General features: G+C 45.3%; 1 protein-coding gene across 2 annotated transcripts in view; it reads right to left on the bottom strand.

Annotated features, from left to right (window-relative positions):
- Window positions 1–5,104: 5,104 nt before the first annotated feature.
- Window positions 5,105–26,159, bottom strand: part of PRDM6 (PR/SET domain 6) — a 98,905-nt gene continuing 77,850 nt past the window's right edge. The window contains exons 6-9 of one of the 2 annotated variants that reach the window (XR_003522184.1): window positions 21,462–21,804; window positions 12,973–13,149; window positions 6,706–6,814; window positions 5,976–6,063 (exon numbers count right to left, since the gene is read on the bottom strand). Coding sequence is in view for 1 of the 2 variants with exons in the window: in XM_027606315.2 (XP_027462116.1) it covers window positions 5,949–6,063; window positions 12,973–13,149; window positions 21,462–21,804 (635 nt within the window). In the remaining variant the exon portion in view is untranslated. Of the gene's footprint in view, window positions 6,064–6,705; window positions 6,815–12,972; window positions 13,150–21,461; window positions 21,805–26,159 lie in introns of both variants that reach the window. The other variant, XM_027606315.2, reaches the window with a different exon arrangement.

Here is a 26,159-nt window from a genome sequence, read left to right as displayed (position 1 = left end):
AGCATTGCTTCCAGAAACACATTTTAGAAACATGGGACACTTGTGTCTTTTTCTTTGACAAAGCTCTCGTTCTCAAAAAGAAGCTTTGAATAAAAAGGTGTTCCCTTGTAAAAAAATTATTGCCATGTGGTTTTAGAGCCAGGGGGGCAGGTGGGCGGGAAGGTAAAGAAGCTGCTAAGATTAAGTATCTATGAGGAAGGGGATAATGATAGTACCTTGGTTATAAAGATACTGAGATTAAATCAGATAATCCACATCGAGCAGTTAACAGGGCTTGACAGAGACTGCAGTGTCTGTTGCTATCATTATCCCTGTCAACATCTGGAGAATAAGCTCACTTCATTTTTCTATTAAAATTTGCTCAACAGATTTTTTTTTTTTTTTTTAAAGCAGGGAGGGGCCGAGGGAGAGGGAGAGAGAAAATCCTAAGCAGACTCCTTGCTGAGCGCGGAGCCCAACACGGGCCTCAATCTCACAACCCTGAGATCATGACCTGAGCCGAAATCAAGAGTCGGACGCTTGACGGACGGGGCCACCCAGGCGCCCCTCAACAGATTTCTTTTAAGCACAACAGTAGCATCTCAATACAGAGGGAAGATAATTCACTAGTTTTACGCCTTTGCCCTGTTTTCAGACATATTTTTGTTTCTTGTCATTTTTGATATTGATCTGATGAAATATCTGACATCCATTACTTAAAAGAAGAAACCAAATAAATACTTTCGATGTTAAACGCAACCACGAATTACAGGCTAAACACCTGTGGCAAGGCTTCCACAGGGGAAGCAATATCCTTCTCAGTCTGGCTCTCCCTGGCCAGTTGTCCCGACAGCTGATCGTCGGGTTTGTAGAATTTAATCTTGAGAAGGTCTGAAATGTGGGTCTTCCCGGGACTCTGTGTTGTTATTTTGTGGTAGTTCAGGTAAGTATTAGTGATGGGGAAACCTCAAACTCTCGGGTGGATAAGCACCCAAACGTCCCGTCACTTCGTAAGATGTCTCCAAACCTCTTTGCCTTGCAAGGCTCCTGACGAATGACATTTCTGGAATGTGCCGTTTCTCACTTAAAGCAGCAGCTCCTAGGATCTTTCAGGACGTGACATCAGGAATTTGTAAAGGTTATGGGAAATAAAATTAAATTCACATCGAGGAAGGAAAATAGTAACTAACTTTGCTGAAAATGTGCCCGACTTCTGCGGGCATATGTGGCCTTAATAAGAGAATGACAGACTCGCTCCTAAGCCTGAGGCTGCTGGGCCTGCCCAGAGTGACCCACAGACCCCATGCTTGTTGTTCCAGAAATGCCCTGCTTTGTGAGATGCGCCATGTTTCCCACTTGAAACAACTCAGCAGATATTTGGGTTTGGTTTTTTTTTAAAACAGTGCAAACAAATACAGCAATCATGCTACTTCTACCGTGAAAAACAATGAAATATTAGCTTCTTACATGTACAACTCTTACAACCAATAGCTAGCAATTAGTTTTGCGATGATGCACCAGAGACCTGGGGCCTTGAACGTGGTGCCATCGAAGAGGAAGATGCTCCAGCCTTAGTGCATTAAGAGCTGGACAGTGAGGTTCAAGAACAAACGTAACCAAACAACTGCTCTCCATAAACCAGAGGCGAATACCCACGCTGACGTGCTCTCTGAAACACCTGAGTACAACTGAGGGGTCCCCACCTCTGAGAGCCCCACAGCCACACCCTGGGGACAGGGGCTACATTGCCAAGGCTTGCCACCCATGAGGCCTCGCGGACCCACACGGGGTCTGCATGGTTCCTTCCCTGTGCAACTCCAGCCCTGTCCCTATTTGTTGCCTTTATCACTGGAAGAGGGTCATAAAAGCCCTAAGACTCTGGCTCTAGTCCTGGTATCTTGATATGGACGCTAAGAACCACTAGTCCAGTGAGTCTTTTTCTCAGATGCAGCAATCTCTGGGACTTCACTGAAATAACAGTGTAAAGAACTAAAATCGCCATGCCACTAGCCAGCCACTTACAAGGAAAATCACATTTTCTCACCAACAGCCGCTTACATAGTGCCACTTAAAGCGAACACCTAAAATGGGGTCTTTATCTCAAAGAAGAGTTCACTAAATATTTGTTGAGTAAAGGAATGAAATCAGGAACCAGGCAACTGATGCAAAGAACGGATGAGTTGGCAATAGTTAGTAAATCTTTGTGTATCTGGACTAGAATCAAGTTTTTCCAAAATACGATACAATAAACTATAAAGCCCTCTGAGGAGAGAAGTGGTGATATCATCTTTTTCTGTTATGCTATACCGGAAATCTTTCTTCCCCCTCACCAAAAGGCTGCACTTGAATGGACATTCAATAAATATTTACTAACTGAATCAAATTATACAAATTATACAAATTATACAAGATTTAGTTTTACAGCTTTAATTATCCACACCGTAACTCTGTAAAAGTGTATCTCCCCTTTAAAAAAAAAAAAAAAAAAAGTCACTTTTAAAGATAAAGACAATCAAAACAAAAAGCTTATCTTTTAAAAAAAAAAAAAACCATGCACATTTCCTGGGGAAAATATTTGGCTTTACTTCAAGTTACTGAGATTTTTCTAGAAATGTGATGTTTGCAGCCCCACCTGGCATTACCCTTTGGCTCAGACTCTTAACTAGACAAATGAGCATGTGTGCGGATGGTACATCTTATTTTGTTAAAAAAACAAAAATGTTCCCCATGGAGAGAAGAGGGCAAACAGGGAACGCTTCAGGAGTCAAATGCCGATTCAGCAGATAGCCTCCCCCGTCTCAGTGATTCAGAGCCTTTACTCTCTTTATGCTGTAATGAATTAGGAGGTTGCTAATAAGGGAAATGGGCATATCCTGATGACTACAATTTCTGCCACCCACTTGCAGGTCCCATGTGAGTATCTGTCAATTTTTAAATAAAAACACTAAAGCAACAGTTGGGAGATTTTAAGGCGAAATCCCTATTTCAGCACATACTTCACTTAAAAGCCTCTGGGACCCAAGTGATGTCAGGACCTACTTCAGGGCTCCAAGTCAGTTCCCAGGTGGAGACCTGTCTTACAGTGTCTGCTAGACACTGGCAATAGCTCAGCAACGTGACCATTAGGAGTGTCCCCAATTTTCTATCTGTTAGAGAGAAAATGTTGCCGGCCAAGTTTGGTGGGAAATACATGCCAAAAGTCTCCTTTACTAAGAAAGGGGGAAAATAAGCTTAAATGGAGGGAGAAAGGTAGAAGAATCTTCTGGTTTAGAAAGGCTACTGCCATACTAAGTGGGACCTTGACCTTGACAAGACCATGCAGAGTGACAGAGACCCCTGTTATGGAAAGTTCCTGGGGCAGACATCAAGGGAGGAGTGAAGTCTTCCCGTTCCTGCATGCGGAGCTCATGGGAACAGAGGAGAGTGCACTTGTCTCTAAGAGTGAAATGTGGCAAATGGCAGAACTGATTTTTCTCACTGGAAAAAAGCGTTAGGGACATACAGGTGAGTCACTTATCGTCATGTTCACAAAATATACAACCAAATGCTCTTGCCTTAATCAATGGAACAGCTTTTGCTCATCGGTATAGCCGATCTGACACTTCCTTACAGGTTTCGGATTCATACGGCTCCATGTTCTTTCCATCCTTCCCAATGACACACATTTTTGGCAAATGTCTCCATCATTTCAGACAAGGAACTATAAAACGGAAGACATTCCTATCTACCAGACAGAACACTTCGAATCAGCAACAGTGATATAGGAGCACAAAATGCTTACACGTTCCGTGACAAAGAGCCAAGAAGAACGGAGGGAGGGAACGTTCTAGGTTATCTTGGACAACGGGGGTCAGGATTGTTCCAGTTCCTCTTTGGACACCACAATGTTAGAGATTATTTTGAGATATAAATATATTGTGAAAGAAGAGAAGTAACAAGCCCGAAATGGAGTCATTTGCCCCCCCACAAGAGCCCACCAAGACTTAATTACAGTTTCAACCTGTCCCATGAACCGTTTGAGAGTCGATCTGGAATTTCCTGACTGGCACTAGTGAGCAGACCTGCATGAGAAAAATCCTGCCAGTTCCCTTCCCCCCCAAAAAGATGATGTCCTGGCCTGAAAGAATCCTTCCGTTTCTTTTGCTGATAACCTTCCTTGCCCTACCCTCCTTCCTATAAAAACCTCCTACTTAGCTGGTCCACCTCCTGGGAGCTGGTGAGATAGGCCGTGGCCCAATTCATGAATCCTTTAAGAAACCCAATCAGACCTTCAAACTGACTCAATTCGGTTTTGTTTTTTAACAACATATATATAAATAAATTACAAACACAATTAACGAGGCCCCCTGTTCCTCCACTTTGAACGTGACAGCTGGGTGCTAAGGGGAGGGGATGCAAAATCAGAAGGGAAGGAAGATGTTCTGAGAGCCAAATCCATGAGAACCAAGTAAAGTGAGCCACCAAGTACCCTTGCCTTCCAGGAGCCAGTTCTGTGTTTCATGTATTTGTTACGGGAAGACCCTGGGAGAGCTAAAAGACAAGGAGTTCCTTAAAATGCTGTGTCCTGCTATCGGGTGATCAAGACATCCACAAGGTGGACTCGGTCTCTGCCACGATGCTGGCAGGAGCCGCCGGTTCCTCCCAGGGAAGGGATCGTTCTGCGGGATGTGCCCTGGGGTGACTGGGCACCTCTGTCGAGCTGCCCAGAGACTAGCTGAAGTTCACTTGCTTTCCTTGCACTCAAAACAACAGTGCGATTATGGACACCAGCCTTCCTCTTTCAACAGATTAATGATGAAAGAAGAGCCCTGTCAAGGGCCAGAGGAGAGGAAAAGGTAATTCCAATGGATGAAATGAGCTGTTCCTGCTGCAGTCTGTTCTCATCACAACCCTCTCCGGGCTCCTCCTCTGTTTCTGGGTCTGGGCCTCCTGTCACTTATTTTTGCCGAAAAGCTCCCGACACTCAGGAGAGAGTAAAGGGGTCTCCCGGGCTTCACCTACGGGAGGAAGGAAGAGGAAAGTGCCTCCACGGGGCGCTGACCATGGGGCTGGGCACCCTTCCTGCTCACATATTCAACACCGTCATAGACACAACGAAAAAATTCCTTGAAGCCTCAGACCTTCTATTTCAGCTTCATACCGAAGAACTTTATTTTTTGTTTTTTGTTTTTTTTTTTTTTTTTAAGATAAAATGGTACTGAAAACAAAATCTTCTCAACTAGCTGCTTCGGAACAATATACTGTATTACGAAGCTCTGTACATTTTCAATGTTTTTGAGATCTTGACAGGCCAGAGTCAGGTCTCCACTTCTTCTCCTTGAATTCTGAAACCGAACGGTCTTCTGCCTCTTCCAGGCTCTTCTGCATCAAGGCCAGGCTGCCGGATGGAAGGAGTGGCATAAAAAGTGCGTAGGAAAACAGAGCAAGGGACCACCCTCGGGGCCCACGGTGGCATTGACCTAGCGGAGGCTCTGGCTTCCGGTCCCGCCGGGCGGCTGCGTCAGACCACCCAAACCCAAGCTGCAGGAAGGGGGGGGGGGAGCTGTACAATGGGTCCCCTTGAATCATGCTACTAAAAAAAGGTGCAATGAGAAAGAAGTCCCTGTGCATTCTCAGTCACAAGTTGTGGGCAGAAGAACCCACAGGATTCCTCCCTTTGGTATTAAATAACAGTTTAAAAAAGCTTTTTAGAAACAAAGCAAATACACGGTGGGACCGGACACGGGAGCCGTCCCAGGTTAGTCGTTCACTGAAACAAGTCTCACCCCTAGTCATAAATAAATAATCTCTGCCCTGGTCGGACTTGCACGCCAGGATCAATCTCTCTTAACATCTTACTTATTTTATTACTGCTTTTGGTTTTCTGGGACTGATTGAAAGTTGCTCAGAGGAAATCTTTGGTTTTGCTTAAGTGTCCATGACATTTAATCATGACTTTCCTTGCAGTTTAATTCCAACCAGTCAATCAGTTAATCCACTTCAATTGATTCTGGGCTCTCGGTCATTGGCTTGCACTCATTGGGCATCCGCTGGTGCCGGCTCAGCTGTGTGGCCTGCGTGAAGCTCCTCTCACATCTCTCGCACCTGGTGGAGGCAAGAGAGAAAATTGAGACCAGGGAGCGGGGCCTGCAGGGTGATGGGCTTCCTCTCATCCTGCCTAATGAGAACCGACATTCCAAAGTGGCTTCAGATTTTACCGGCTCAAGAGGTTTAATTGGTGGCTCCTTCCCAGGCCTGGAGGCCTGGGACGGGACAAAGCCCGTCTGGTGCGGAACAGAGGGATCTGTCAATAGGCAGGGGGAAGGTGATTTCTCCAGAGAGCCTTGTCCTGCTGCAGCTCTGATCACTGTCACTTCAAATAGATAAAGAACAAAAAGAGATTTTTAGGAGTGAGCCATCAAAGCCCCAGCTTGTCTGGAGTTTTCTGCTCCGTAACCCCAAAGAGAAATTGGTGACAAATAGAATTTCCCCTGCTGCTAATTTAAAATCGGGGACTTGTCCTCCGCTCAGCGCGGCTGTTGAAGAGCCACCCCCTCTGAATGTGGAAAGTGCAGGAAGCGCGACATCCTTCTGCGCGACCGTGGGGGCGGGGTGGGGGGCTGCTTTTGTGCAGAAGTCTCACACAACGCTGCCAAAAACGCGGGGCTAAAAGAGCTGTTTGCGCGGTGGGGTGGGAGACAGACGAATTCACCATCAGCCAGTGTCTGCATGGCTCAAGAAATTCACCTGGCGAGACGGTACAGTCAAGAATGTCCCTGGAGGCCAGAATTAGGGGTCAGTGTGTCTGATGAGGAGAAAAGTGGCATCCCGCTTCTAGAGCATCTACTGTCTTCAACTTAAAAAAAAAAAAAAAAGATTGTAACCTAGAGACCCTGAGCTGGACCTATCTCCCATGCGACACACTTACTAGCGCAATAGCTACTCAACCTACAGAAATACTAATGCGCACGCGTGCACGCACACACACACACACACACACACACACACACACACACACACACACACACACACACACACACCACCCCCCCCCAATGGTGGCGTCTAGCTTTGCTGTGGTGGTTGTGACTCCTGGTTGGGTGTCTATGATCACGCACACAGGGGCACACCTACAGTGAGTTGCCTGTCACCGCCCTGCACGTCTGGGCTGCCTGGAGCACCAATGGCGCCCCCAGGAGGGCACAGCGACCACCACAGCATCCCCTTAATGTCTTCTCCCCAATCCTTTGAAGGAAAAGCTATTCAGGAGCACTGCAGACACTTGTCCCGCTTCAAAATAACACAACCTTTGGTCTCAGGTCCCTGCGCTGCTTGGTTGGGGTAGCGCTCTCAAGAGCTTTAAAGTCCTCACGGCTCCATCACGTGCCCCGTGCCCCGTTATCTGGGGGACAGTCCTCTCTTCCCTCCCCCCCTTTTTTTGGTCCATCATACAAAGTGCCTCGTCATGGAGGGATAATTACCTAAAACAAACAAACAAACAAAAAGAACACATCTATCCACTTTGGGGGTTCCTGTCTATTTTGTAATGTTGGGAGTCTGGGGGCTTGACCATCATGCTGGGATTTTTCAGAGTTCCCGTGCCAGCTGCATGTGTCAGGATGAAGAAGTTATGTTTCTTTGATTGTCTTCCTGGGAATATTTTTAGCAGCCTGTTCCACTGTTAAAAACTGCACTGTGATCTTGACAAATGTATAATGTCAGCTTTAATGTATCAGACCTATCAGCTCAATGAAAATAACTCAGAAGTATTGATCAGCTAATGATTTTTGGTGTATTCATTAACGTCCACGGGCAGCTCATCCTCTCTCCAGAGCTCCCGAGGTGCTGATGACATGTTAGCGAATTGCTGATTGTTTATTAGAAAACTGATTAGTTACTGGATCAGTGTGTCAAAATATACTACCTTTCACTGCCTGACAAACTTTCAAATTATTATATTCCTTTAAAAAAAAATTCTGAAGCTTTGGAATCCATTTCAAAGAGATCGGTTTGAACACTTACGAGGAAAGACCCTTTCCCCGGGTTACATTTCTGCACCTCTCATCTTGGGTGTTCGAATATAAAGAATTCAGACATAGGAAGTTCCGTGCTTTGTATGAGGCAAAGTGTATGTCTCTATGTGATAATTAAATATCCAGATTGGACCGAGACCTTCGGAGGCAAGTTACGTTTTTCTCAAGCGGTTTGCCTAAGCGGCCGCACAGATATTTACACTCCCGAAATCGGAAATCTACAAAGTCTGCTCTGTTGGGCTCCGGAGATGCTCACTGAAAGACCATCTCCAGCGCCATGTGCCTCATGAGCAAATGGAAACACATGCACATGCGTGTACTTGGGTGGGTTCCTTACCAACCCGCCAAGGAAGTGAAGAGAGCTAGATAGAAAAAATAATCCTTTTTTTTTTTTTTAAAGATTTTATTCATTTATTTGACAGCAACACAGTGAGAGAGGGAACACAAGCAGGGGGAGTGGGAGAGGGAGAAGCAGGCTTCCCGCGGAGCAGGGAGCCCAATGCGGGGCTCGATCCCACGATCCCGGGATCATGACCTGAGCCGAACGCAGACGCTCAACGACTGAGCCACCCAGGCACCCCCGAAAAAATATTCTTTTAAATAAGGGAAGAGCCTCCATTTCACATTCATCACCTTTATTTTGAGAAAAATTCCCTTCATGAGTTATTTTTATAGCTGAAGGAAACTCCTCAGAAAGACAGACTCCATGCAAAAGCCTGGTACCTCTAACCCTGGACTTCATGTGGTGCAGCAAATAATAAGGAAAGAAAGATGGGGGTAATGAGCCAGGAACAAAGGAAGGCTCCTGCACACGGGTCTTCCTCTTCGTGCTGACGTCACAGCCTTGAAGGGGACATTGCAGGGACACTGAAGCAGAAAGGCATCCGAATATTTCAGCAGAGAGAAAAGCCCCCAACTGTCTATGAGTATGGGTATCTTAGTTAGATTTGAAGCCACTCCTTACTTCATGTGATAGTTGGCTGGCTTATCGGTACAGAAAGCCTAACAATTGCCACCTGAAACTGACAGAAGCCAAAATGACATCAAGTTCCGTTACACAGAAAACCTGCAAGAAGCTTTCTTTCATGCCTCTGCAGCCAGTCACCAAATATTTCCTGGATTGAACCAAACTGTGCAGGGCTTGTGCATACGAAGTGCTCAATGCCTGTTTGCTGATGTCCCCTTTTATTTGCTCTGTTGCCTAAATCTTGTTAAAATATTAGATGCTCTCTGGGATATCCTTGGATTTTTTTTTTTTTTTAATAATGAACCAATCTGTCTTTACTTAAGGCAAAGATGAACTGGTGAGTATTTTCTCCTGCTTCTAACAAACATGAGGAGAAGCGCCTTTTCCTCTGGGAAGTCCTGATCTTCCCAGGCTCCAAAGCTGGGCATCAAGCAGTTCGCGTGGATCCGCAGAAAAGAGCAGAGGGAAGCAGCCCTCCCTCTGAAATCTTCAGAGATTATGTTTAGGAATGGGGGGGGGGGGGAGAAAGGAGTCCTCGCTATAAATAATAAGTTTTCGATGCCAATTAACTTCCTTCCTTCCTCTTTTCAGTAAAGAGCTGGGAATTATTATTAAATGAAATAATGTCTTGCTTTTGTTCCTTGCTCTCGATGACTATCAGTCCCACAGTACAAACTGAAAGCCACGACCTCCATCATGTTCCTTTGGTCAGTATGTTTCCTATGTGCTCATTTACTTTTTTTTTTTTTAAGGTATTATTTATTTGACAGATAGAGACACAGCAAGAGAGGGAAAACAAGCAGGGAGAATGGCAGGCTGAGGGAGAAGCAGACTCCCCACCGAGCAGGGAGCCCGATGCGGGGCTCGATCCCAGGACCCTGGGACCATGACCTGAGCCTAAGGCAGACGCTTTACAACTGAGCCACCCAGGCGCCCCTGTGCTCCTCTACTTTAGAAGTTCTAGGTCTACAGCCAAGTTGCCTGTCAACAGGCCCATGATCTACCTGCTGCTTGGGGGTGAAGTAGTCCAGTGGGATCTCAGCCAATCAGATTGTGAGGCAGAGCCTGGACAGAGACTCTGATCTCCTAATGCCAGATCTTCTTCAGCCTGGATGGCAATAATCTTGATCTGCCTACACCCACAACTCAGGAGAAGATCTCAGATGTTGGAAAGGGCCCTCCCCTGTGGCGGCAGGTCCCCAAGAATTCTGTGAAAGCCTCCGGGGCCCTAGGTAGGTGGGACAGTTTGGGGGCTGAGCCATTTGGGGCACCTCCGTGGAAGCTGCCCGAGGCGTACAGTTTAGGGTTCTGCATCTTTATGAGGTCCTTCCCCTTCTTCGTAACATTGTTTAAGCCAATACCCATTAGTTGAAGTAGTAAAATTAACTGTTGCGGTGAAATCCGTTTTATTGACTAATCTGCAACAAGAGTTTTTTTGAATGTTTCTTTTATGACCTTGTAAAAGGGTATCTTCATAATATTTACAAACGTCCGTGGGATGGATATTCATGAGCTATGGTGAGAAGCTTCCCAAGACTCCCTTGGGATAGTTCAATCCTGGACAATCTGATTGTATACACCAAAGGATTCAGCTTTCCATTTCCTAGAAGATGTTTAAAAACTTGCACTATTTAAACGAGCATACACTCGGTTCTCCCCTGGGAATATATATTTGCTAAATCAAAATTAAAAAAAACGCACCCCACCCTACGTACAGCATGTAGCTATCTGAATTAGAGTAGAAGCAGAAGGAACTAAAGCATGTACCTAGAATCGAATTCAGCCAACCCTTGTGGTTTTCTTAATTCGTTTTCCGGATGAAATTAGGTGATGGTCACAAAAACATACTTTAAGAAAGGGAAAGGATGCAATTATTAAAGCCCCTCAAATATTAATCTGATGAATTAAAGTTAAAATGGCAACTCTATTGGAAACATGACAAAAACAGGATGTTAGAGGAAAAAAAAATTGAGTAGAGTCAACAAGGTTACACATAAGTAACACCTTAACATTAATAGGAATCTATTTCCCATTTTGACCCTGAAACCTCTTCAATTAATTACTAAAATCTATTTACACAGCAACAAGATAAAAATCAATCTGATTCCTGGCACTCTGTCTGTCGGGCTGCCCTCTCTAATGTAAGGGGCCAGAAGGATCGTCAATCCTCCCGCATCTTTGCTTCTGAAAAGCTCTCCTGCTCCAAGGCATGGGACTTGGGCAACTGTCCTCTTCCACATTCAGAGCAGAGACGAAGCCAGAATCTGTGAAGCCCCTGAGGGTCAGGCCTGAGGGCGATGACAAAGTCCACTGTGCGGGACGCACACACCTGTGATAGGAACTCCAGTATCTGCGCTAACCACTGGCCCTTAGGGTAGATTAGAAAAAAAGCGGCCCCTTTGGGCTATCACAGCCCCCAGAAGGTCCAGCTTGGCTGGTGTAGTGCAGGTTTGATTTGAGACCCCTTCCTGTCCCCTTAGCCCAATGCTTTTGCACAGTGCACAAGCCACACCCATGTATGCAGAGAACAATTAAAACTCTTCTGATTATTAATGTCATAAATTAAACCACGATGAAACTAGTTAAGGATAATGAACAAAAAGTAACTAATTTGTGGGGAGGTAAGTGAAGATGACAACCTTTTATGAGTTCCTCCCTCTGATGGCAGACACCGAGGAAGGCAAGAGCCAGGCCGGCAAGACCCTGCTACCCCGAGACAAGCCGAGCCTCAGGCTGAGTGCCAGAGCAACAACGGACCACGCCAACAGGTATGAAAGGGAAATCGTGGGTAATAAGACTCTACAAAGACTCATTGGCTGAGACTGAGCAAGGGGATTTGTCCCCCACTGCCTGAATCATTTCTCTTCTTGCTTGATCTTGTCCTAGAGAAAGTAAATAGGCTACACATCTATGTCCTTTGAATTTTCCTTCCCAACCAGGGAAAACCAAGATGGCAAATGAGTAAAGAGATACGTGGTGGGTTGAAGGGAAAAGAGTCCATCACAAAGAGAGCAGAAGTTGCTTCAAGCCAACCAAGTCAAACGTACTGCTTCTCGCTCCCACGCCTATCCACACACTGCTTGGGCTACCAGAAATGCCTCTTTCCTTTGTTATGCCTGGAAAACTCCTACTCATCCTTCAAAACCCATCTTAAACATTATGTCCGCCAGACAGCACTGATAACTCCATTTCTGGGCTAACCGGCAGCACTGTAAGAATATGGCTGACTCTTCTTCACTTTTACACTTTTCATCCTATGTTGTAATACTTGCTTATTAACTGGGCTTCCCCATAAATTATGTGGTCTTCAAAGACTGGGGGAGCGAGTCTCATTCACCTTTGTATCTTTTGCACCTAGCTGGGTGCCCAGTACAAAAGCAGACGTTCAATAAATATTTGCTGAATGAACGACACATACATGAATAAATGAACGAGTGAAGGAACAGGCCATCGTGCATGATTCAGACGTCCACTGTTTTCACGACTGTGCTGTATCTAGAAACAAATTCTCTCTGGGGGGCTCTTACCTTGCCAAAGTCCTTGGAGTTCAATCCTGCCTTTTTCCACATTCCCTGAATCCTCAAGCATTCGGATGTGCCCTGTATGTGGTTGTGTTTTGTGTCACCAACATAGTAATTCTGAAATCCAAAGAGCACTTGAAAAGCCCCAAGCTGGTCGCTATCACAGATTTAAACCACTTGAACAGACAGGAAAGAGGAGGAAAGAGTCCACCAGAATCCTATAACATTCACATCTCCCAAGGGATGACTATTTAGACGTCCTAAATCGGGGTCACCTCACTGACGGTCCTGGGCTCGCTGGTGGCCCAAAGGTGGCACCTTTGGGTGCCTTGTGGGGGTTATCCAGCTTCAATTCTAGAAGCATAGAAAGAATCTTCAAATGACTTACTCCTACTTTCTTATTTTTCTGATGAGAAAAGAGACCCAGAAAGATCATCCTGTGTCCACAGTCGCACAGCTTGAGAGGAAAGAAGGTTCTAGGGTAGGCTCTACTTACTTGAAGGGCTTTTCTCCAGTGTGGGTTCGGATGTGGTTGTTGAGGGTGGTGGCCCCGGCAAAGGCCCGACCACAGTAGCCACACTTGAAAGGCCGGTCACTGGAGTGAGTGACCACGTGGTTCCTCAGCTCGGACGGTTGTGAGAAGGACTGGGAGCAGTGACCACACTGATAAGGTCTGAAACAAACAAAGAGACTGCCTGGTCATTACTGTCTGTGTCCGTCAGGGCAAAGCAGCATCACGAGGCAAGGGCCAGAACTTTCTGGTGGTATTTTCTCAGTTTTCCAAACAGCACCTTGGGCTCTGGCTGCCGGGTCCCCGAGACCCGTGCACGTTGCCACGGGAACAAAATTCACACAGCTTCTGAGGCACATTAATTCCCAAACGGAGTATTCCTTTCCAGTATTAACCATACCATTTCAAGAACCCTCGCTTTGTTTTTATCCCCACCCGAGGCAAACATTAGTGCACTTTTGGGAGCATTGGGAGTATGGGCTCAATTCAGCAGAACATTACAAAAGAAGATATGTAATTGTTGCTCTTAATTCCGTGGCACTTGAAACTCTTCAAAGCGCTACGTCAGTTACGCACTTTCATCTTCACCCTAATCCTCCGCGGCAGGGAAAGCATCTGTTACTATCTCTGTCAGTTCAGAAAACGGAGGCTACACCATCCTCGTAGGAATTAAGTTTTTGAGGCCAAGGTTACTCTAGGGTGTGTGGACTTGATCCTGAGGTAAACATGCAGAGAAGGCAGCAAGCTGCCTGCATGTTTTAATAAATACTCAACTGCCTTGGGGTCTGTAAACACAACCTCAACTTGGGGTCATCTGAGAGTTCGCGGATGGACCCAGGTGTGTACCCAGCCAGATCTGTCTCTTTACAAAAGCAATCCTGACTTGGGCTTACTCTTCACACACACACACACACACACACACACACACACACACACACACGCACGCACGCACATTTATCCACTGGGTCTTTTCTTTAAACTTCAGCTCCCCAGTTTAATTTGGTGGCAAGCAATGATTCATAGCAGCACAGAAAATGACGGGATGTCACTATGTTTGCAGGAGGGATGATGGTGATGTGAAGGCAAGTGGAAGGAAGTTGTGACAAATACCTGATAATTAGCAAGATTATCAGAGAACATTCTTTCCAGCTCATGAGAAGGAAATCAAGTTGGGGTTTTCATAAAATAGATTAAAATTCTGTCTTCTCTACACAAGTTTTGCTGCTGACTGAAGCAGAATCTGGGGAGGGATGGAAACCCTGGGGGAGTTTTCCCCACTAGAAGTTACCTCACGTAGTTCTTGGACAGCGCTCTAATTTGTTTATCAAAGTTTTGGTTAAGAAAATTAAGAATCTGTCACGAGGGATGTGAACAGCACTGGCAAAGCCCTGGTTTGTGGCCCCGATGTTCCTGGCTGCGTTTGAGAAAGCCCATGGCAGAAGCTGACTTAATTGCTCTACCTTCCACAAATGCATAAGCGCCAAAGACCAGAAACCAAAACGAAGGGCCAAGAGACAATGGTGAGCGAGCATGTACAACGATTCAATTAAGTGCAAAATAAAGTGGACCCACTCATTTGTCAAGCAAAGGGCTTAATTGTGGCTACTTGCCTCACTGAACACAAACACTATTATTTTACCAGGCTTCAGCGCACTGAGCACTGATTGTAGAATTTTTTAGCTTGATTAATAGTCCAGGATTGGTCAATAACTCAATACTATACAATTTTAATTACTTACATTTAGAAATCTATTTAACTGCTCTCAAAAAAGTTTCAAAAAATATATATAAGCGTCCTTGGTAAGGAGTTTATCAATCTTGATAAATTACATGTGCGTGTTATTACAATTATTAAATAATGCTTTGAGAAAGCCATTAAAATTTTATGTACACGGGAAGGTCCTCCTGCCAAATCTGTTCTTTGTAGTAACCATTAACCTTAAAGTGTGCCTCAAGAAAGAATTCCCTCAGGAGTCAACTTTTTAAGATGTTACGGAAGATTATAAACAAAATAATTTATTAATATATGCTATATCCACTGACAATTGATTTTTTCTAATAGTGAAGGGACCATTAACAGTGATTAGCCTCTGGTTACCTATTTTTAATAGCTATCACAATAAACAATAAACCGCTAAATAAAGCCAATTAATCTTTTCTTTTTTTCTAAGTCCGCTGTCAAAAGTTGGGGTGATTTATTTCCTATCATCAGAAGTCAATCCATCCTTTTTATGTTAATAGTCACTGTGGCAAAGATTTGCACACAGAAGAAGAGAAATGACCCCAGGGAGGCTTATTTTGGTAATTCTCCTATCAAGAGACTACCAAGGAAAGGCAAAGTGGATTCTAACACATCCCCCTTTGCCCACTACTGGCCTGAGAGGCACTTGCTAGGTATCCAGTGACCAAAGGCACAGCTTTAAAAACTTCGTAGAATTTAGCTGGACTGAATGGAAGGGTCTAGACAAAAGGGAAGACAGCAAAGCGGAGTCCTGCTTCAGCCCCTAGCATTAGGCAGTCAGGCAGCTGTGGGACTTGGACAAGTCAACCAGACTTCCTGATTGCTGTCTCTTCTCTCTGCCAAGAGGGATACACTGAGCTAGCTGTTCTCCCGCATCTCATCGCGCTCTGTACCTGCTTCCAGATGATCAACAAATGCGTGCTGCCTGAGGATCTGTCCGAGACACGGCCCCACGAGACCCACAGCATCAACAACATGACCTCCATCTTCTATTCTGTCTACCAGCCAGTTCCCTGGACACGGGGCCTCCTACGGGTGTGTGTGTGTGTGTGTGTGTGTGTGTGTGTGTGTGTGTGTGTGTGTGTGTGTGTGTGTGTGTGTGTGTGTGTGTGTGTGTGTGTACATGCTAATTAGAATATGAACCATTTAAACTTAGTAAACAGCTGAGAATTCAGGGCAACAAAATCTAGTCCCACAAGGTAGTGCCAAACCTTACTTAACTGATCTCAAGAAACAAATCGATGTCCTTTCATTCTTAAGTACCTTGAAGAATAAAATTTTGCACCAAATGGTTACATTCACCTTGGCAGAAGCTGACTTTATGTAGAATTCAGAACTAAAATGCGTACTCTAGTTGTCACCATAATAACAGCTTGTCTCCCTCTCAGCCTAGAAATTTATAGGAAGTTGGCCTTCACAAACTACAGAAGTCATACAGCAAGTAGACAAGATTCTTTCTTTCCCTGGATTTTTACTATTTCCTAAAAAATGAATAAAAGGAAACAATCCAAAAGTAATTTTAATGTCGACTGCATCATCAGATTTCACCTGAGGACAAAGGCCTACGTTTGAGACAAAATGAACTCTCCAAGCCTGAAGGCAGGTCTCAGAAAACACTATCACCGCTATGGAATCTTCTTTGGAACAACTGGCCACAGGGGTTAAGACTCACGATTTACACCTGAAGGGCTTTGAGGGCATGAAATTCATTGCCATTACTCAGCTTTTTATTCTGATGACTAACATTCTCATTAACTTGTCCAGGTCTGGCCAAAAGTCAAGGCTTACATTACTAAACCTGTAGATACAACCCATTTCAACTCCAAAGTTCTTCCTCCCTTCGACATGTCCTACCAGCAGGAGTTTGGGAGGACTGATGTCATGGGGCACTGTGTTTAGCTCTCCTCTTTCCAGGTTCACAGTTAAATGGGAATCTCCGTCCTTAAGCACTCTGATTCCCCCCAAGTCCTCATCCACGGACAGCATGTCATTATTCTCAAAACAAACGCAACCAGCATTCCTCACAAAGGGATGACAGCTCAAAACCAGAAGCTCGTGGCTTTTTTACTACTTGAGACATCTAGCACTGTTGTCCAACGCTGGAAATGTTCTTATCTACGCTATCTACTATGGAAGCCATGAGCTCCATGGTTCATGGCGTGAAAAATGGATGTGCTGTTCTACTTAATTTTGATGATTTTAAATTTACCTAGCCTTGTGTGCGACTAGTGTCAACACAGAAATACCAAGGCTTCGTGGAAAACGAGAAGGTGCCTCCTACTCAAAAAAAAAAAAAAAAAAAAACCAAAAACTAAAAAATCGACAAAGCCTGGGTCGAGTTAGTGAACGTATATCACTGTGGGTCCATTCTGAAGCAGACAGAGAGCGGCGAGACAATTCTGTACATCCCCTGGCACGCTGTGACGGGCAGTCACCGCGGCCCAAGATTCCTCTCCAGGACAATGTGCAATTCATTTGCTTGGAGCCTGCGACTGGTTTGGTGTACACAGAGCAAAAAGGATGAAACATTTAACAAAATTAAGTGTGGCCCGATTTAAAATATTAATCCTTTGATTTTTCTTTCAGGGCAATGGAAGCCTCCAGGACAAAAGCTGTTCAGCTGGGCCCACGTTCTCTCCTTGCCCCGCGTCAAGTCCGCCCACGTGCAAATCTTCCAAGGCTTCAAAGGGAGCACTACTTAGGTCACTGCTGGGCTGTGTGGAGGGAGACAAGAACGCAGCTCTACGGAAGGAGGAAAGATTTCAGGGAAGTGGCAACAGGGCAGAGCCAAAGGACCTGGAGAACACGGAGCCCTAGAAAGAAGAGAAGCTTCCCGCTTGGGGGCACGGGGGAGGGGTGCGGAGCGGCAGGGGAGGGGTGCGGAGCGGCGGGGGAGGGGTGCGGAGCGGCGGGGGAGGGGTGCGGAGCGGCGGGGGAGGGGTGCGGAGCAGCGGAGGAGGGGTGCGGAGCGGCGGGGGAGGACAGTGGAACACAAGAACATGAACACACTGCAAAGAAACGATTACGGTGACGGTGATGGAGCATCTCCAGGCTCCTCCCACCAAACAGCACCTCCAAGGGTCGTCTCGCCCTCCGGTACCACCACAGCCAATCACAGACAATGATACTCAACACAGCACAAATGTGAGGAGCTGACGGGGCACCCAGGAGGCTAAAAGGCAAACAGGGGCCACACAAAAATCAAAAAGGAGACAAGGAAAGGACGCAACATAAAGATAAGCATTATAAAGACACTTTCTGCAGAAAATAAAAAGAAGACATGGTCATCAGAAAACAATCCACCGAGATTGCTTACCCCTTTCTGGAGCCCCCCCAGTGGGACTGTTGAGAGTTTCTGCAGCAGAAAAACAGAAGAGAAAAGGGATTTCTAACTTCTGGTTCAAGCAAAAGGGATTTAAGCTGTCCTAGTCTAGGTCATAAGCTAATGCAAAAACCCAAGTATTTATGAAGTCCCTAAATAAAATCTTGATGGATCTAGAGTCTAACAGCTTCTTCCCTTTGAATTCACTCAGGAAAAGACAAAGCCAGTAGCTTGGGAAAAAGGAAGAAGAGAATCGGGGGTCTGCTTACTTATTTAATATAAACAGAACAAAATCAAGAAAAAAACACTTCTGTGGCTCCTGGATCCTCCTGGATGTGTTTTGTTTTGTTTTGTTTTGTTTTGTTTTAGTGCTAACTCTCACCTGACCAGGTCAACTGGAATTTCTTTCTGCATTTAGTGTAAATAATGTAGTAATGAAAAATGGTAATAATGCTGGCAACCTTAGGCGTCCCCAGAGCTTTCTCTTTTATATCAAGGCAGAGACTTTTTGATGGTCTCTCACATGGAAAAGCTCACAAAAATAGTCTCTTTGATGAAGGTTCAAATGTCTTGCGTTTCGTGGCCAAATATTCCGTCTGTTGAGTGAAAAATCTTTTGGACCTCGGATTCAGGGGCCTGTTTCAAATTTGGACCTGTTTGAAACTCTAACCTGTTTGCCTTCTGACTTTGTCTTCGGTGTCTCTCTTTTTCACCTCTGGTTCTAGCAAGATTTTCCTATCAAAATAAAAGCGTTCGAGTTTTTCAAATAGAGGGGAAACGGTTTCTGACTGGCAGGTTCTAAGCTTTGTCACTGCATACAGCTGAATGGGCACAAAAGTTAGCTGACTTAGGAAGTCAATAACTAAAGAAAATATGTACATTCAGCAGTTGTAATTCTCCACATGGATAATAAGAGAAAAGGCTCCAAATTTCAGGACCATCATACAGAAATCTGATGCTCCAATTTAGTTCTGGATATCTCTCTTATTTAGCAATTCACTCATGTGGTTAAGTATTATGGAGAGTGTCTTTCACTTCCAAACTTGCTAGTTCCAAGACAGCATTCTAGGTTCTAGAACAGAAAAGAGCTATTCCAGTCCTATATGCTAAAAGCAAATTGGGTACCTAGAAAGGAACACGTGCATCAAAGTGAGTGGGTATCTTCCACTATTTTGCCCCTTACCTCCGATAATCAATTTGGTAATGATGGAGTAATTCAGGCCATCTCCCCAACATGACTAAGAAACAATGTACCTTATTACTTTGCCTATAGAGGGCCTAATTTTTTTGAAGTCATAAATCTTAAATTCAACTGACCATGAATGATGGTGACCACCTCTCTCAAGTATTGACCAACAAAGCACAGGGAAGGCAGAAGTACAAACTCCCGCTTGAGTAATCTGATCCCACTCTAGCTATCTACCTGGGCATCAGAGCACCTATCACTATACCTTATCTGGGAAGGCTGGGATCACCACGCGTGGGCATGTGAGTCAAATAAGCCCAACAGGGTCTAGCTCAGGATGGAAATCTCATGCCATTCAGATTTTTGCCAATAACTCTAAATTAGCTTGGAATCAGCACTGACCCAACAGTCTCTCGTGGAAATGCATTTTGTGTACGTAAGTTTTCTCTGTCAGGTATTTTTCTGACAGTTTACATAGATGCTTTGCAAATTATGACACTATTATTTGATGGGACAGACTCCGTAGGGACTTAAACCATAACACACATACGGTTTCCTAAGCCACCCAGGCGCCCCCAAAAAACCCTTTCCGAGTGAGGAAAATATTTTCAAAACTTTTGTAACTCCTGTAAAGCCAAAAAGTACTAAGGTGTTCAGAGGTCTTGTTGATCTTTTTACTAGGGCCTCTCCTGTCGTGTAGTAAAAGATTATAAAGACCCAGCTCTTGGGGCGCCTGGGTGGCTGAGTTGGTTAAGCGTCTGCCTTGGGCTCAGGTCATGATCTCAGGGTCCTGGGATGGAGCCCTGGATTGGGCTCTCTGCTCAGTGGTGAGCCTGCTTCTCCCTCTCCCTCTGCCCGCCCTTCCCCCTGCTTGTGCTCTGTCAAATACATAAAATCTTAAAAAAAAAAAAAAAAGACCCAGCTGCCTTAACATCCCTAATGCAACCATTTCAACATTAATTACGGCAATGCTTTGATGCGTAAGCAAGTGGTTTCTAGAATGGCACAAATAAAAACATATACACATATAAATGTATGTGCATATGTACACTAAAAGGGATTCTTTTTATCATTTTAGAAGACATCCAACCCCTCTGCAGCACACCTCCACTCTCTGTGTCCCTGCTAGGTTTTCTACGACGCTGTCATACTCTGCACAGCTGGGAGGGGACAGCCGGGTGAAAATAAGGCAAAGAGGGCTTGAGTGGCTTAAGTGACTCAGTGGCCAAATTAAGAAAATAATTCAGAAGACTTGCCTCCGAGTCTCCTATCCTCCTTCTAAAAATCCTTTTCTGCGTTTCTATTCAAAGTGCATTTTCAAGGCTATTCTTAGACATTTGGGGTTTAATCAAATTTTCACAGGATGTGAAGGAGAGAGCGAAAACACACTCCTTTCTTATTGAATTATTTTGATTTTTGTCTTTTGCGCTCCCAGCTATCAAGACTGTCGAATAAACCAGTTTTGATTCATAAATAATAGTTCCATTATATCTACTGTGCCAACTCGTCAGAGCACCTGAAATTTTAATTCACTTGTTCAGCTAAATTTCATCCTCAGTTCATGGTCATAAAATTCCTTATTGACAAACTTTCAAACCAACTTTGACTCTGAGGTATCTAGTCAACATTTTTCTTCTGTGTGGATATTAGTTTATTGAATAAGTGGCATCTGTTTTCCTCCACATCACTAGCAGAGTAGGTATTTCCTTTTGACAGCTTTGCAGGATTTATGGCTTTGCATGCGCTGAAGAAAAATAGTACTAAGCAAAAAATTCCAATTCATTACCTCTTAGTACTTAATTAAGTTCATACCCACGGCACACTGGAGGTGAACCCTGAAATGCCCGTGACAGCAAGCAGAGCATCCAGCTATATTATCTTAGGAAGACAGAGAGGATTCTGATGATCTGGACCTCATTTTTCCATCTCTGATATTCAGACATGTGCCATCTACTTTGCTGCCCGTTGGACGCGGACAGAACCGCGTGGGAAGCAAGAGCAGAATCCTCCTTGCAACCCCAGTCGTTCCCGTAGCCCGTCCCAACGATAAAGTCTAGCAGGGGCCCCACCATCCATCTCTGCCCTTCTAGAACACACACACCTCCCATCACAGCGTTCCGCCCCCCGCCCCCCGATCCCCAGGCGCGGTGCGGCTGGAGGAGGCGCCCGGAGGCTGGCGGGCGGAAGGCAAGCAGTGGGTCTCCCTCAGCGAGAGTCGGGGTTACCTGTCGGGGTTCTGCGTGCACACGTGCATCTGTAAGAGAATCCGCTGCGTGAAAGTCTTAAAGCACTGGCCGCATTTCCAGAGATGCCAGTCACTGAACTCCGGGTGCAGCTGACTGGTGGAAGTCGGGCTCGCGAGCACTCTCTGGTTTTTCACGTTGATCTGGTTAAATCCCGATTCCATGGGCCCAGACTTGTCCAGGAGAGAGAAGTTCCTGGTGCACGGAGTCTGCGGGAAGACCACGGAGCGCTGCGGGGCGACGGGGGGCAGCTTGCTGTTCTTACTAAAGGGTTGCAGGGCGTCCTGTCTGCACATGGCCTCCATGACCGTCGAGGGGACATTTACTGGGAGAACAGCAAGAGGGTGAGGGGGGATTAGTTTTGCTGGCCTTTAAAAGAAGCACAGTATCACACACTTTAAAAAAAATTCCTATAGATCAAGATTTAAAAAAATGTTTCTGGACTCCAAAGTCACATGGTAACGGACTATACTTGACCGGACCGGGGCGGGGGTGGGGGGGGGGGGGGGGGAAGCAGGATTGCCGCCAATTACTAGCTCGCTCAGGGCCTATTTATTTAGCAAATACTATACGCTCAGGATTGTTGGCACACTGTCTTTGCCTCACAGAGTTCACTTGCGAGTTGAGAGAGAAAGACTCCAGAATGAGGCTCTGCACGGCACCTGAGGTTGAGAGGGAATTCAGAAGGGGCAACCAGCAAAGGACGGGGAGAGAAAGGGTGGCTGCCCAGAGAGGGTAACCCTGGGCAATGGCGAGAAGGTAGAGATCCAGGCCCTCGGGATTTCAGACCTTCCACTGGACCTTGCCAGCACAGGACGTTCCAGAAAAACTGGCTGAAAGATGAAGCGAGCAATGTGACACACACCTGGAGACAGAGGTCTGGCAGCTTGGTGGGATGACGACGGGGACAGGCTGACCAAGCAGGGCATGGGTTCTCAACACCGTGGGAATAAGGGTTGCAAGAGGAGGGCAGACCTCAGAGTCTCTTTAAAGTTCAAATAAATAAAGATGTCAGGCCTAGGAAATAGACACAGAGTGTCTCTGTACAGAAACAGCAAGAAAGAAAAGCAAGAAAACGGCAAGAGAAAAGGGCTCAGGGTGGGTTTGAGTCAGGTGTGATTTACAGATAGGGTGCAGTGACTAACATAAGATGGGGGAACAGAGCAGGGTGCTGGCAACGGGGGTTTGGGAATCAGAAAGACCAAGGTTCAAATCCTGACTCTGCCTTCTATTAGCTTGGTGATCTTAGGCAAGTTATTAAAAAAAGAAAATATGTGTGTGTGTGTGTGTGTGTGTGTGTGCGCGCGCGTGTGCCTCAGTTTCCCCATCTGTAAAAGGAGGTCAGGGAGAGCAAGAATCCTAAAAGTAAGAGCAGCGTGGCTAAGCGGTTGAGATGGCCTCCGTCTATATTAGCCTTGGGATGCCTGGCAAGTCTGAAAGTTGAAATCCCCAATTCTGTCCTTGGTGAAATGTAAAATGGTCACCCTAAGGATTAAGTCCATGCATAGATAGTTTTTAGAAAATGCCACGGCTGCCGCTCCACAGATGTGAAGCCCTAGGAGCACTGGCCTCATCTTGAAACCCCGTTAGGACACGTAAACGAGACAATGAAAGTATTGTCCCTACGGCCTCCCATCAACGACAGCCATCACTCTTACTATTATAGAGAAGAGACTGGAATGAGGAAAGACGGGGGTGAACTGAAACAGTGGGGAAAGAACCAGAAGTAAGACACATTTCTGAGGAAGGGAGCCTAACAGAAGTGAAGTCGTTCTCTTTTTTTAAGTTGTTATGGTGCTACTAACCTATCTCGTGCACTCACTGGTCAACTCACAGGGGGCAGAAGTGATCAGAAGCTAATATGCTTTAAAACTGCCGTTCTTGTTTTAAGTAACTAGTGAGTCGATAAAATGTATTTATTGGTTCTTTCAGGGGTCAGAGGGATTAAAGGTCACAGGGTGGGCGAGAGAAGAAAATCAGAGACCAAAAACTTGGAAGAGGTGGAGGGGCAAAGAGACAGGGGATGGGAAGTAAACCACAGCTCTTGGCCACTGGTTCAAGGTCACATGGAAGGACACACGTGACCTGGGGCTCTCATCCTTCCCTGCCACGGCCCATTGCTGAGATGCCGATGTAGCGTGCAAACTCAAGCGTGTTCAACTGCAAAGAGCGCATGGTAGTGGACCGTGACCACCAGGAGGCTCCGTGCTCGAGTTGGACACGGAGATGCCATGCGTGGTGGAGACACAAAGTGGACAGGGTGTTGCCATTAAGGACGGTCCAACCCAGACAGTGTTCTGAATAATCACACCTATGACACAAATCCACCAAAAGGAACAGCTCTGTCTAGGGGGCTCTGGCAGCATGGCCCATCTTCTCTTGGGAAGGGAAAAGAAAGCAAGAGACTCGCATACCTGGGAAGACTCTAGGGTCTATGCAGCTGAATGCACACTTATACTCACAGGAGAGGCTTTTAAAAAATTAAATCAGACTCTCTTGATAGGACGTGGGCATCTGCACTTTCAGAAGCTCTCCCAAGTTGCTTCTCATGGACCCTCAAGTTCGAGAATCACTGATCTAAACCAAAACTCTCTCTTATTACAAATAAAAAAAGCTGAAGCCCCAGAAGGTCCAATACTGGAACCTGTCCAGGGTCACAGGCAGTTAAGGACACAGCTGAGCTGGAATCTTTAGCCTTCTAACTTCCAAGGCATTTTTTTTTTTTTCTGGCCGCACTCCTATCTTGTCACTGCTCACCAGTTGTGTTTCCCAAAAATAAAAGGAACATTTTATAGCTAGCACAGTGTTTCGTGTGTGTGTGTGTACAAATATATCCTATAAACACACATATCATAAATACATATATATATACACACCTATACATACCCATGTGCATGTTTATGTGTCTATTTTATATATAAATATTTACACGTAATTTTGACTTCTGAGGGAAAAGTGTGTAATCAATATGAAATGTGTCCACACATTTTAGGCTTCCCCCCAAAAAAATCATTGCACACAGACTGTTTACTCTTGAAATAGGCGTTGAAAAGTAAGGAGGAGGATTTTACACAGGGTTTAGCACTTTTTTAGCAAAAAATAACAGCAGCATTGTCAGAGATCAGGGCAGAACCCATTTTGTGTCGCCTGTTTATAACTAATCCAGAAGAGACAAATCACAGAGGAACCCGCACATTTTCGGGCAACATGAAGCTCTTGCAGGACAGGAAATGCCAGACCAATAGGAAGGCATGGTGGAAAGATCGTCAAATGAAGATGTCATCAGCATGCATGAGAGCAGGATCACCAGCCAGAAGCTTCATGATGGGAAGAGGAATACAATGCCTTTGGGAGAAATTAACGCAAAGGAGACTTTACGTAGAGATTATAAATTCTGACTTTCTCACTTCTCCTAAAAAATAACCTAATAAATTACTTTTCAAAAACTGTTAAGGTCACATCACCTTTATACGAAGCACGAGAATTGGTGGGCAAATGAATTTAACTTTAATGATCAATGTCAACATGCTAATAAAGAAAAACTTATACCAGTTTGTATAATAATCTGGGATATATGGGATCTGAGGTAGTAATAATATCGGGCAATTAATAGTGCAGATGGTTGAAATAAAATTATGCTCCGTCTCATTATTTCCTTCTCTGGGACACCTCAGAGCTTTCTAGCAATAAGTAGCAACAATGACATGCTACTCTCCTTTTGATATATGCTCCTGTACTGTAAGTGTGACTCAATTCAATCTTGCTGAATGAAATGAGCATGTAATGCAGACAGAAGAAAAAGTAAGGATGGGAAGAAGTAATTATCACAAAAGCAACGATATCTGATCTCTAACCTGTCCTGCAGAGCTCCTACACACTTCCATAGGACCCTAGAAATCTACAAAACATAGCTTTTTATTTTTTATTTATTTTTTTAAAGATCTTATTTAATTATTTGACACAGAGACAGAGAGAGAGAGCACAAAGTAGGGGGAGTAGCAGGCAGAGGGAGAAGCAGGCTCCCTGCTGAGCAAGGAGCCCAATGCAGGGCTCAGTCCCAGGACTCTGGGATCATGACCTGACCAAAGGCAGACACTTTACGGATTGAGCCACCCAGGTGCCCCAAAGCATAGCTTCTTAGAGCAGGACTTAAAGGACACAGAAAACTGTTCTTCCTAAATTGCAGCCTCACTGGCTGCGACAATCGAAAGTATTCACAAAACACAGGACATTATCAGAGAGGGAACAGCCCGAACAGACCAGTGCAAGAGGACCAAGACGACTAGCCAAAGTGACCTAGATGATGAAGTGCCTTCTACACGAAGACACACTGAGCTGGTAAAATCTCTTCCACCTAGCAGACAAAGATGAAGGGGTAGAGGGCAAACTCTCAAAGCCCTAAAAGGTTCTAGAGTCAAGGAACAACATGAACTCATCAAATCCTTGAAAATCAAGAGTGGGAGCAGCAAATGCAGAATCCCTAAAACAACCTTTCGTCCATTCATTCGGCCCCCAAATACTTAGCGAGCTTCTGCTCCATGCCTGACATGGCTGGTGCTGCGGGTAGTGGGGCGGGGGGGTGGGGGGGGTGTGGAGGGATAAGTAAGCCCCAGCCCCTGGCCTCATGCCACTTACACTCCAGTGACAGAGACAGATTTCAAACTGATGTTTCTACAAAGA

Source organism: Zalophus californianus, chromosome 5 (assembly GCF_009762305.2).
Source record: "Zalophus californianus isolate mZalCal1 chromosome 5, mZalCal1.pri.v2, whole genome shotgun sequence".
NCBI classification, from domain to species: domain Eukaryota; kingdom Metazoa; phylum Chordata; class Mammalia; order Carnivora; family Otariidae; genus Zalophus; species Zalophus californianus.
This window is presented reverse-complemented; position numbering and strand designations above follow the sequence as displayed.